This window comes from Camarhynchus parvulus, chromosome 1, assembly GCF_901933205.1.
Source record: "Camarhynchus parvulus chromosome 1, STF_HiC, whole genome shotgun sequence".
Classification (NCBI taxonomy): domain Eukaryota; kingdom Metazoa; phylum Chordata; class Aves; order Passeriformes; family Thraupidae; genus Camarhynchus; species Camarhynchus parvulus.
In genome coordinates, this window is record NC_044571.1 from 72,576,194 (window position 1) to 72,589,736 (window position 13,543).

Consider the following 13,543-nt stretch of genomic DNA (forward strand, 5'->3'; position numbering starts at 1 on the left):
AGAAAATAAACAAAAGTCATCTCATCCAGTTTTCCCACCTAGCAGGTATTTTTAAGCTGACTTGTCTTTCAAAATTCTGCAGTACTTAGTATCAAAAGGTTGCTGCTGGGCTGGCTGCTTTAAGTCTCCATTCCTGTGCATGTTGAAAAATTTGTTTCCTTCTCTCACACAGTAGAAGATACTTTCTTCTTGTCTTCTCTGCCCCTTCCCCTTTTTCTCCTCAGTGAAGGCCAGCTCTGTCTTTACTCTGTCTATGCCCTTTATTACTCACAGGGTGGCAATGAGAACTGTGCTCACTCACACCCAGAAGTTCCCTGGTTGGGTGCAGAGACAGGCCTTAGCCTTTTGGGTCAAACTGCTCCAACAGCAGCTGTTACATAATTCAGGGCTGAGTCACTTTCAAGATGGGTGATAAACAGTGGGGTTTTGGTCTTTAAATGAAAACATTTTGAAAATGAGCATGAGCTCTTTGGGGTATTTGCAACAGCACCTAGGACGTGTCTGGCTAGTACCAGAATATGTACTGAAGTGTGAGAGGATCCTTCCACTGCCTGTCCCATTGTGCCTGGGCACAGAGGTCAGCTTTGGACCCTTGCTTTCATGGGAGCTTGAAGGAAGAGATGTGTGCAAGGCTCTGTGTGTATAAGCACAGACTGAAGCACAGCAGGTTCCCTCTGACCAGCAAGAGGCTGCTGTACTGGGAGGGGTGACTGAGCCCTGGAACTGCTGCTTGGAGAGGCTATGGAGTCATCACGTAAGTGTTTTCATTGGAAAGACTGGGAGGGGCTGATCTTCACACGTAAAGGATTTAGTACAATGAAGAGACACCCAAAGAAACCTCACATACTGCAGCAGTAAAGGAAAATAAGCTTTCAGGTGCATGCTGATCAAACTGTTTATTCCCAAACTCTGAAGTGGAAAAGGTGTAACAACACCTGAAAGTGAAAACAGAAACCAGCAACAATGCAAACGTGTTCCAGAACAAAGACAGTAATGCAGCCCCAGCTGTTTGCTCCCTATCTGGTGCTGGGTGGAGATGTCTGTCACCAAATAAACCTGAAACACAAACAAGAGTTATGTCCCAATAATAAAACTTCATCTTTACTCCAAGTACTTTAACAAGATACTAGAAAAAGTGTCCCAGCATCAGCTGTTGAGCTAATTCTTCACCCCTATGCATTAGTTCCATCTATGCCTATGAGAAGGGTATCACAGGACAATACTTAAGGCTCCAAGGCCAGAAAAGACTGAGATGTGGATATTTAGTTTCACTATTCCAATATTAGAAAGTGTTAGGAACATCACCTGTTCACATCTGCTAGAAGAGTGCTTATTAAATGGGAAGGAAATTTTTAATGAGGAGCTTTATACACATAGTATAAAGCTCCTCATTAAAAATGTTCCATGTTTGGCTAGACATATGGACACCAGCATGTTATCATGGATGTTTGCCTGAGCAACCACTGAGAACCACCAGCACCTGACACAGATTAAAAGCAGAAAATAAAGATTAGTTTTGATTGTTTGGGCAGAGTACACTGCCACATCTGCAAACTGCCTTTCTCAGTTACTGGCAGCAGAAGCTCTTTATGTTATACCACACCAGGCTTATTTGTTTCAGTGCCTGTAAGTTCTTAAAACTGTAGGTTTCAGTAATGGTATGTGAAGGCGTTAATTTTTAACAACTTTTTGTTTTATGTTAAATACTTTACTAATAGAATGGATGTGTGGACAGAAGGGATTTTTTTCTCAAATAAACTTTAGTTGTCCACATTACTGGCAGTTTATACTTTGCTTAGAACTTCTGCAATCATCCCTTCCCCAGTGGCATGAATTTGTAGTTCATGTTCACTGTACTTACATGTCACTGATCCAACTCTGCAAGACCCATTTCTATCAGCTTCAGATGAACCAGATTTTTGTCATCTCCATACAAAGAAATTGTAAGCTCTGGTGAAACAGTCTGAAAGTTTACAGTGTTGAGAATTACAGATTTAAATCTCAAGCTGATACTGAATGATTTAACTGGCTACACTTACTGTCTAAATGGAACTGTGAATATAAAAAGAATACCTCTGGTTTTAAAATAATAGGAATGCTCAGAAACTTTGTGACTGCAGAATTAAGAACATTACACCATTTTCTCTTAGCTCTCCTTCATGGTAAATGGTTTTCAATTTAAAACTATGAGGATTCAGAGTAAAACAAAGACTTAGAAATTAGAGTGCTAGTAAGAATTTTAGGCTCAGTAAGAACCAGGGAAAGAAAAAAAAAAACCCAAAACATTTCTTACAAGTATGGAAGCAGAGAGACGTTTTCCTTCCACACAGTCCACCATGGCCCACAATGCTTTCAGGCTCCATTCTGGGGAATAAGGAATTCTTTCCACGTTTTTGTCATCTGAAGCAGGTCTAAATCCAGCCAACAGAACTCGCACTGCTTGAACTGGGTACTTCAGCAGGTGACAAGGTATGTGACGCAATCTGAAAGCAAAATGACAAAATGAGAAGTGTTTGCCCACGGCAATCCACTGGCCAGTAAGGACATCAGGATGGCTGAGTGGGTCACACAGCACCTTCCTGGTATGGGAACCAGGACTGGAGTGCCTGCTCTACAGAAACATGCCAACGTCAGACCCAACAACTCCTCAGGCCCTCTGAAGGACCTGGCACAGGAGCTGTCAGAAAGCAGCCCAGCATCAGAGATCCCTCCTTAGTACTCTGCTCAGGGAGGACTCCCAAGAGCCAAACACAGATTGCAGCACAGGAATCCAAGTGTGAATCATCACAATGCAGCTCCACAAACCTTTGTGGTCCACATGCTTCACACCTGAATGTGCACTAGACACACTACTACAGGAAATAGCTACCTGGGGTTTACATTGTAATCTCCCCATTCTTTATCTTTCTAAAGAAGCAAAGGAAAGGGGAAGCAGAGAAATGCAGCACTGAAACAGAAGAGACTGTCTCCCTAGACTCCAACAGACTGTAAAGCACAAATTCTGTTCAAATCCCCATTTCTGCATCATCTTCAGCAAGGAAGTGTACATTCCACAAGAAGCTTGAGAGCAAGTCACTGTGATTAAGCAGTACATATGTGTGTGTATATATATAAATGTATATGTATGAGAAATTCAGACAGGCTTATGGAACCCTAAAAACCTGGGATGTTTGAGACACTCAGCTGACATCTGTGTCAGCACAGGAGCAGTCCAGAGCATTTCAGAACTGCACAGAACAGGGATTTGAACATCCATGTTCCACACAGGCAGAGCAGGGTGTGTCCTACTCAGACACTCCCTTATCCCTTAGTTTACTCCCCAGCTGTCTTCTGTGTAGACAACAGTCACACAGGATTGGGATTTGTCTGTACCCTGGAGGGCTCAGCCCTTGTTTTGAGTAAGGTTCTCAAGGGCAGAAGCAGATTAACCTGAGCCCGCTCACAGGTTAAGTAAGTGGAGATAATGGAGAAATCTGATACTCTAACAATGGGCTTCTCAGAACAATCTGAAACACAAACAGGTGCACAAACCCCACACCCCACAGGCAGAAATTATTAAACCAGCCAAAACACTTTCTAACTGTAATACAACAGTAAATGATGGTAAAAAATATATACATAGTTCTAGAAAAATTAATAATGAATGTAACATACACATATTTATTTGTAAGTACATATTTTATGATTTAAGTGCATACATACATACATACACACAGACATTTTACATGCAGTTATTTCTTATTTACCTGCTTGTTGGGGCAACTAAGTAAGTACCATAGTCAACAAACTGAACCAGAATCTGAACAGGCACAAGCTGTGTAATAGAGAGGAGCTTTGCTCTATACCATAAACCATCCACATACTCTGCAAGGCAAGGCAGTTCTGTAAAAGAAAGGAAAAAAACAAAACCATCACAGAACACTCCACAGTACTCAGTGCAGTACAAAATGATCCTGAAAATCCACTTTACTTTGTGACCAAGATTAAGTCTCCTCTTCCTCATCGAAACTGTGCTACAATTTTGTTCCATGCATCCTCCAATTCTCTCTGAACTTCAATCCAAGCAGTACTATGCAATTTAAGTCAAGTTTCTCTGCCTCACGTGGCAATGGTGAGAAATAACACCAAATTGCTTGGTTAAAAGATAGTGGTCCAAACAGTTTAATGTTCCAGCTTTTCAACTGGGACTCATCTGCACAGTCCAGTCAGTAAATCGATTGATCTCCAAGTGAACAGACATGTCTGGAAGACAGGAGGCAGATAATGCCTAAAACCTCACCCAGAGTTTTATGAGTTGGCAGAATCAAGTATGAGCGAGAACTGCTTTCTTCATCAGGTTTTAGACAGCCATACTTGTGTTAGTTTAGGCCCAACAGCTGTGGACATTAAAGTGGTGCTCCTTAGGGCTCACACAACTTCTAAACATTGATAACATGATTTTCTGTACATAACTTTTGTCTTTTGAATATTTAATAAAACTGTCACAGTTCAGTGACAGGTGCCTTTAGAGTAAAGTTTTATTACTGCCAAATGGGATCTGAAGTGAGTTTGTAACTCTAACAGGCACTGGGAGTCTGAGTTCTGCCCATCATTTTCCAGTGGAAGAGAATGACACAAAAGCCTCAATGTAATGAAAAGTAAAAACATATTACAGTGTATCATGTAATTACAGTGTGATTTTACTCCTTACTCTCCAAAACTTTTATTTAAAATACATAGAAATACAAAAGGAAACTCAGGCTTTCTGAATATCCAAACAAAACAACCAAGAAAATAAACAGAACGTACCTTTTTTGAAGTTTGTTAGATGAGGAAGTGTCTTTACAATTTTATTGCACCACTTCAGGGCTTTACTAAGGCTCTCTGAGTCACAGCTGGCAGATCTCTCTGTGGCAGAGCACTTTGTCAGGTTCTCAGAAGAATCAAGACAAATATAAACCTATTTAAAGATAAGGCTCTGATGTTACTATTTTTTGGAAGTTGTGTGGGCTTACACAAAATTCACTATTGTTCTGCCACATTACATTCCAGCAACCTATTTTCTTATTAAAAAGCTAACTACCAGACTGCAGTAGTGTAATTCTTTCAATTCATTTTTCTAGAGAAATGATTAGTATTTCACTGCCCCCACCTATGAGGTTTATTCAAATAAGTGTTCATCCAGAGAGCTGCCCCACACAACCCCCTGCACCAATAGCTCAGGACCATTTTGCAGCCTCTAATGCTCTAAGATTGCCATCTGTGCTCTCCTTTTCACCAGCTCAGTGGGAGTGCAGCATGAGAGATGTTGACCAGACACACTGACCTCCTTGGGGGACACCAAGTGGGTAACTGTGACAGGAAAGGTTTCTCCTGGAACAGGCAGTGGCTGCAGCAGGTACGAAGGCGAAAGGTCTCCTTCAAATACCCCCTAGACCAAGACAGACTTCAGCTGAGCATCATACTGAATAACACAATAAAAACTAACTTAGGTATAACTTTGGGCTCAAAGGAGTTACCTAAGAAGGTATATAGTAACAGTAAGCAGTGTGTCCTTGATGAAAAAAACTGACACTGCAATGTACAGATAAAGATTTTTCTCAGCAGCATGGCATTGTCCAGTGTATTTTTTACAACTATGTATTTGAATTCTACATGTCATTGCTGCATTTGGTTCACCACAAAATAAACCCTGGTGCATTAAATTATACTTTCAGAAGGATACGGCACACAGCTCAGCTACAACATTGGTCATGAAAAGAACTTGTATTATCTCTTGCTTAAAACACGATGAGTAACAAAATGTACAATTTCTCCAAAATACATTTTTACACATTTACTTGAGGAACACTTTTCATTATGCCCCGAGAAAAAAGTAAAAGCAACATATGTAACTGGAAAATGAAACAATGAATTATGACCCTTTGTTTCCCTTGCAGGATCTGATAGAGGATTCAGTACAAAAAATCATTATGTTCCTCAAACTTAGCTAGGAAAAAAAGATTTTTTTTCCATTTAAAGTACATACTCCTACAAGTAAAGAAAGGATGTCTAACTAAATAACAGATACACAAACTGAATCCCAGATTTCTGCAAAACTATCAGGAGCACTGTGAGTCAGGAGCCACCTGACTACACTTGGACACAGACACCTGGAGTAAGAGTCACTGCTGTAAAGGTCAGCATGCCTGGAGGTTCTGATGCATTCTCCAACATCCTACTGCCCTACCAGGATTCTCAGGCTAGTGCCTAAGCTAGGACTGTCCTATGGTAATAAAGACCAGCTCCTAAGCTCATCAGTGCAGTGCAAGGCAAGCTCATCTCTAAGACAGAGACCCTGCAGCAATGGTGCACTGAGCTCGGCATAAGCCACTGTTAGCAGCTGCAAGGCTCACAACATAGAATGAAGTCCTTATCAGCTTAACTTATTCCAAATCACAGATTTGAAGCTGTGAAATAAAGTTACAAAGCTATAGAATGAAATAATAGATAATGGTTATGCCTTATGTAAAAATAATGCACTTTAGCTTCCTGTGAGCATGGCTGCTGAGTCTCTACAGCTAAAACCAGAGCTGATTATGTCTGAATGTGTTCAGAGCTGCTTGCTTCCCACTTCTGCTATTCCTGAGATTCAGCTCAAGTTCTGGACACCTTGCTTCTTTTCTGGTTTGCAACTGAACACTTCTGTTGTCTGTTTTCTTACAAATTGTTCTGAGTCACTTATTCCTGGAATGGATCTGCTTAATGCAATTATTCCTTGAGGAAAGCACTTCAGGCTTTCTGAATGCTTCTAGCTGCAACCTTCTTACACAGCTTTACTTTTGTTTTCCAAATTTAATTTTTGTGTTAAAGGTACAAATCTCATTTCCAGATCCATATTTAGTTTGCCGAAGCTGTGTGTCGTGCTGACTTTATGAAAATGCAACAAGAGATTGATTTACAAAGAGGTTTTCCATGGTTACTCAGCTCTAATACACACTGAAGGATTTTTCTAACTGCATCATGAGCCCAGTGGCAGACAACTCGAGCTCTGCACCAGCAGTGACAGCAGCAGACTCTGTACTGGAAAATTATTTTCTGAAGCAAAGATATTTGTTGGAAAGAAAAGTACATTGGCAGACAAACAAAATTAAGAGAAAAATGCAGTAACAAAGTCTTAGCAATTTAAATAAACCTGATCCTCAGATTTCAAGGAACAAAAAAACGAAAAATACAGAGAAATTACTTATTGCACGGGTTTTTTGTGTTAAGACAATTAAGTTAGGTGGAAACTTCAATCCTCCCCTAAAGATCATCAGGTAAGTGTCCCAGACTATTGGAATAAAGAACCTAGGTAACTCCCCAATAAATCACTGGGTTTATGATGAAATACTTGATTTAATTTACTCCATCCTTAGATATATTTTTATGAATAACTAATGCCTTCAAGTGATAAGAGTATTACCCTATTCCTAGTGTTCTAGAGGAACACTAGCTGGACATTAAACAGAAGTGCAATAATCTCTTTTCATTACAGAGTCCATGAACAAACTCTTGGAAATTTTTTATTCCACAGAGTCTAATTCAGCACATTGTAGCTCCCCATGTTGTGCTGCAGATCTGTGTGCTCAGTCCTACTGCTGCTTACAGCACAAAACCACACACAAATATTAAAGTAACAAATCCTCCTAGGTCACAACAAGCAACTGAATAATCTTTCTAAAGTTAGAACAGCAACAGCAGAAGGGACACACACACACGTCTCACCAGCTTTTGTATGTCCTGGCAATCTTCAGCAACACAGTACCTCTGGTATGCCATGAAGGATGAAAGTGACATCCCCCCAAAATACAGGCTGATGGACAACTTGCCCCATGGGTTGTCTGGTAACTCCTATTTACACAGGACAAAACAGGACTGAAACAGTAATACTGGGACTGAAGTGTTAGATATAGTGACCAAGAAATTCAAACCTCTCTGCTGATAAGCATAATACTCAAAGACACAAGACCAAGATGCCTATTAACATCAGTTGTAACACAAAGGGGAATATCTCTCTTTCCAATATGGAAGCACCAATTGCTCATCCTAACACTGAAATATTATCCCATGTTTGCTCAAACCCTTCCCCTTCACAATTTATCACTAAGCTGTCTGAAATGGCTTGTTTTCAGACAATACAGATGATGTGCTTCCTTATAATTTTAATAAATTATGTTAAAACTTTATCACTTAGAATAGAATTTATAACAATTTATGCTGCCAATAGGTAGGTTACTTGTCAGAATGACAACTCAACATGGTGAAAAAACACTACTAGCCCTAATAGAGATATTTAAGGCCTAAAAACTATAATAAAGGTAAAGTCACAGGATAAGTTTAGTTGTGGTTTTTCTTTTGTCTAAGAAGTACAGTTACTGCTATATTCCCTCATGTACCATTCCCAATGCCAGTTAAAAGGAAAAAGACAACAAAATTTTTGCTTAATTCCACATCTATTAATAAATTAGGCTACCTTAACATGAATTTCAACTTCTTCATTTTTGAGGAGTTCTTGAAGGTATTCTACTGCCTCCTGCTGCCAAAAATTTCCAATCTATTTGGAGAAAAGCAAGAAACCAACACATAAAGATGCTAATAAATAATAGTCTTCCTATTCTTAGGGTACACGGAAATACACAAATACCATTAAAAAAGAAATCTGACTAGAAGACACATTAGTTTGATTTGTCTACAATCATTTAAATATTACCTGCAATTTGATGCATTATAATTCAAGTGACAATGCAACCCACAATTTTCAGATCCTGAAATGGCTTAGAAAGAGATACTGCTTGCCAAATCTAACCAATACTATGTATGCAATAATGTACGTGTGCAAAATTGTCTGAAGCATAATCCAAAGAATTACAGAAATGAAGATGACACTCAACAAAACTTAAATACTCTTATTCTCTGCTGTATCTGTTTGCTGTCCAACCTGTACACTTACAAGCCTGTCTTTCACAGAATCATAGGCTGGTGTGGGTTGGAAAGGACCTTGAAGATTGAATTTGAACCCTCTGCTGTGGGCAGGGGCACCTTCCACTATACCACATTGCTCCAAGCCCCCTCCAACCTGGCCTTGAACACTTTAGGGATGGGGCACCAACAACATCCCTAGGCAGCCTGTTCCTATGTCTCACTCTCCTTGTAGTTAAGATTTTCTTCCTAGTACCAAATCTAAACCTGTCCTCTAAGTTTGAAGATATTCCCCCTTGTCCTATCACTCCATGACCTTGTAATGAGTCCCTCCCCTGCTCTCCTGCAGCCCCCTTTAGGTACTGGAAGGTGCTGAAGATCTCCCTGGAGCCTCCTCCAGGACAAACAGCCCCAACTCTCTCAGCCTGTCATAGGAGAGGTGCTCCAGCCCTCTATCTCCACCGCCCTTCCCTGGACTTGCTCCCACAGGCGCTGCTCTTCAGGTGCTCTCCTGACCTGTGATCCTGCTCCAGGCTTGGCATGCCTACAGACCAAAGAGGCTCTTCTTCTCTGGGACATGGGCCCCACAGCACCCCACCAGAGGAGCCTCCTCAAAGTGAGTGCCATCATCCGAGCAACCCAACCACCACTGGCCACGGCAACAGTCCTGTAATGATTTCTTAACTCACCACACTGGAGTAAACCTTTCAAACCCCTTCTCTCTGCCAGACAGGACTGATGAAAAAACTACTGGCAGGCCACAGATCCTTACACATACTCTTGGGATCTACAGATAACCCCTGCAGATAGCACCAGGAGCAGTCTGAGGGGTATCACTGGTGCCAGCAGGAGCAGATAACTAACTCCTGGCACTGGGTAACAGGGAGGGGACTGTACAGGGCCTTGCAGCCTCTCAGTGATGTCCCCAGTACAAACAGGCAGGAGCACCACCCCTCTCTAGAGAGTGGTGGGTCAGGACGTGGGCTCCTCTGAACCTCTCTGGAGGGAGCAGCTACTCCTGTCTCCCATCTCCCCCTGCCTTTTGTCAGCTGCCCTGGGGGTTACACGGGGAGCAGAGGGTGCTGCCCTCCTCAGCCCTGGCCTCTCCTGATGTGAGGGCTCTGTCCTCATCAGCCCACAGAGAGAGGAAGCAGTGCTGCAGGAGCACCTCACACTCTGGGGAAACCTCTTCTTCTTGCAGGCCCTTGCCATTGCAAGCTTCCATTCTTCTGCATTATTGCCCCTTCTCTCTTCCACACATGCTGCTGGGAGGGTTTCTGGCTCTTTGGCTGTGGGTCCACTGCAGACTGCACTTGCAATCAGCTCTCCAACCCCTCCTCAGCCTCCCTGGTGCTGCACAGCCCTCTCAGCACCTGCTGCAGGAGCTTTCCTACCTGGGCATGCTACCTTTCCCCGGCAGGCCTGCTGCCTGTCCCTGCCCCACCACCCCTGCAGACTTCCTTACTCTATCACTTTAACTATTTCCAGCAATAAAAGTAAGCTGGTAACCTCAGTATTCCACTTTTACTAAGTGCACCATTCAGAGTATGCAAGGTGTGACAGTATGTGATCATGTTATTTACACACCAATTACTTACTGACAAAAACCCTTAAAACAATTCAGCTGTATTAGTTTAGATTGCTTCCTACACAGCCAAGATCAGAATGTTAGAAACACAGTTTTGCAGGACTTGACAATTTCAGATGGTCTGGCCATTCTGCATTAAGAAATCCAGGACTTACTTTTTGTTGCTGCTATTGCAAAATGAATTATTTCAGAGTATCCCCTGCCAAGCCTGCAGTGTCCCGTCTCACAAAGGTTTGACTCCACTGACATCTACCCTTCAAGCATGGTCCCCTCCTAAAGCAAACCTGCTGGGCCCTGACAAGGACCTGCTGAAACAATCCTCACGATCTCTTCTCTGAATCCTTGCAGGCAAGAGAAGACACCAGCACTACTCTCAGCCTTTCTGACTAGGCAGGGTATTGATTTGAGTAACCATCCACCAACACACGCATGTGCCGCTACTCACCGGCAGCGTCTTGTAGAGCTGGCATGGGATGCAAAATGGAGGAATGCCAGTGTAGAACGTAGTTGGATACAGGTGACACTGAGGAATGCTCTCTATGTAACCACGATCTATGTACTGTACCTAGAGGAAACGCAAACATTTCCTGAAATACTTAAGTTTAGTAAAGGAATGCGTTCATTTACAGCATTACTTTAACAGAGGAAAAAAAAAAGGTTTGATGGTAAGTAGGTGATGTGACAAAGTGAAAAGGCAAGGAAGGATTAAAAAAAGTGGTGTGGCAGATTAGAAATTCAGTTTATAAAGTTCTCTTGCAAGAATTCCTACCTTTTGTGGAAAAACCAACATCAGCTTAAAATTGAAAGGGAAAAAATTTGTGAACTAGGACAGATTTTTCAAATCTTCATTCAAAAATCATGAGCAGACTCAAGAGCTTAGGTAAGATGAACTGCTAATGAGAAGAAGGCTCTATACCTGTGCAGCAGAAAGAATTCAAAACAGACAGCCAATACTTTTTGGGTGGGGATTAGGGCAGGTGTGAGACTCTAAACCTAATTGTTTTCAAAGCATTCCACATAATGTAAGAACAGTAAAAAATAAAAAAACTAGAAGGGTTTACTTACAGGAAATCAAGAGCAGCTTTTTACTTAAGAAAATAATCATTACTAGGGAAACTACAGGAAAAATTGTGACAACTGAAATAGGTAAAAATTATCTTTAAAATAGATGTAAAAATGAGGACAGTAATCCACACCTTTAAGCAGAATGAACAACTGCACAGGTCAGCTGAATGAAAAAAATGTTAAATCCATTATTTATTTTAGAGGATTCGATATATGCCTTTTTCAAACACACATATGCAGACATACACACACCCTTCCCCCCTTACCCCATCCAACCAAACTTACCTGCAGAGTACTACCGCTGACTTCTACAATTTTAGCTCGATACCACATAGTATCTGATCCTCTTACAACACAGGCTTCTCCCTTCTTCCAGCAGTAGGGTATCAGGAGACCAAGGCCTTTGAAGGTATTTTGTATTTCAGCCATCAATTTGTTTAGTGCAGTTTCTTGAGAGAGGAGGCGAAATAAAAAAAAATTAAGAATAGCCTCTAATGTTCATGCAAATATTTCTATCACTAAACCCCATCAGATGCAGATGACAGGTATAAACAAACACATGTGCAGCTTTAAAATATATTTTCCAACACTGATACAATATGTATGTTCAATATCTAGTATATGCAGAAGAGTTACTAACAGTAGACTGCATTTCCCATTCTGAAGCCATCAGAAATTCTGAATTCTAATATCAGAAGAACTTGTAGAAGAGTCTATAAATTTTGTAAGCGACACCTAGGCAGCACTATATCAGAGCAAAACAAAGCATGAACAAGACAACAAATCCCAAACCACTGTTTCAGGGGTAGGACACCATGAAACAACACAGAAGAGGTGCCCAGAAGAACCTCTCCTGCTATGTGTACAGCCTACAGCAAGAACTGCAGGAAGAACACACAGTCCTGTGCAAGTGGGGTTACTGTACTTTGAATTTCAAAGTTTTAGGAATAAAAACAGTTACATAATCTAATAGTTAAATGCACTTGTGGAGCAAAAAAGACAGAAATAATGTTCTCATATGTAAATATTTCTCTAAAGCACAATATACTAACATGGAACTGCATCACTCAGAAGAAAATGAACTTCTTTCAAGCAACACAAACACGAAACATTGTGAGATATAGAATGTATCACAATGCAAATAATGAGCCTGAAGAAACAGTACTGAACTTAAACTGAAGGAAAAAATACAGCAGTATCTAAGAACCAAGCTAACTTCTAATAATCTTTATGACTGTATCTGCATCAGTTTGAAGTAAATTACTACATTTACTTTATCAGTCAACATTACAAAATAAAGCACTTGCTGCTTTACCCATTACAACCTAGAGAAGAAAGGCAAGTAACCTGCCTATCCAAGTGCTTTGGGTTTTTGGATTTCTGGGAGAGTGGGAGGACAGGAAAGGTAATTTAAGGACAGAGAGAATCCCTGCCCCTCACACCAAAGGACATCACCTCCCAAGGGGAATATTCCAGACCAGTGAACATGTACCAGATAGTGTTCTAGTATACATTCTGATACCCAAGGGAACTCAGAGTCATAAATGTATTTTCTTCTATTTAAACTCACCAAATGATTTTGGTATTATATAAATAGTTCCATCACCTCCAATACAACTCACTACAGCCTGGAAAACTTTTGCTTCAGGAACAATGGGAGATTTATATACTTCATCCATTTCTGGATGAGGCAGTGGCTCGTGTATTTTGAGTGATTTTTGTTCACTCTCTGAAATAGTGGTGGTTTCCTCTGGAACAGTCCTGTTTCTTTCATATGCAATTTTGGAATTACAGCCATCCAGCTGTGTGTTCTCCTGCTCAAAATGTACTTCAAGATGCTCCTTGGAGACTAAACAAGCGCCATTGGCTTTACCAGTTCTAGAAGAGTCAATCAAATATCAATACATTAATTGACAGAGAACTTCAAAAGTGCAAATCTATAAAATAATACAAGTAACACAGAGAGGTGGC

General features: G+C 41.0%; 1 protein-coding gene across 1 annotated transcript in view; it reads right to left on the reverse strand.

The window, feature by feature from the left end:
- Positions 1 to 976: 976 nt before the first annotated feature.
- Positions 977 to 13,543, reverse strand: part of RNF17 (ring finger protein 17) — a 39,818-nt gene continuing 27,251 nt past the window's right edge. Inside the window, exons 27-37 of the mRNA XM_030952661.1 lie at positions 13,143 to 13,450; positions 11,858 to 12,021; positions 10,953 to 11,072; positions 8,474 to 8,554; positions 7,726 to 7,851; positions 5,306 to 5,410; positions 4,789 to 4,939; positions 3,747 to 3,882; positions 2,294 to 2,483; positions 1,862 to 1,963; positions 977 to 1,056 (exon numbers count right to left, since the gene is read on the reverse strand). Of these exons, the coding sequence (XP_030808521.1) occupies positions 1,865 to 1,963; positions 2,294 to 2,483; positions 3,747 to 3,882; positions 4,789 to 4,939; positions 5,306 to 5,410; positions 7,726 to 7,851; positions 8,474 to 8,554; positions 10,953 to 11,072; positions 11,858 to 12,021; positions 13,143 to 13,450 (1,480 nt within the window). The 3' untranslated portion in view covers positions 977 to 1,056; positions 1,862 to 1,864. The remainder of the gene's footprint in view (positions 1,057 to 1,861; positions 1,964 to 2,293; positions 2,484 to 3,746; positions 3,883 to 4,788; positions 4,940 to 5,305; positions 5,411 to 7,725; positions 7,852 to 8,473; positions 8,555 to 10,952; positions 11,073 to 11,857; positions 12,022 to 13,142; positions 13,451 to 13,543) is intronic.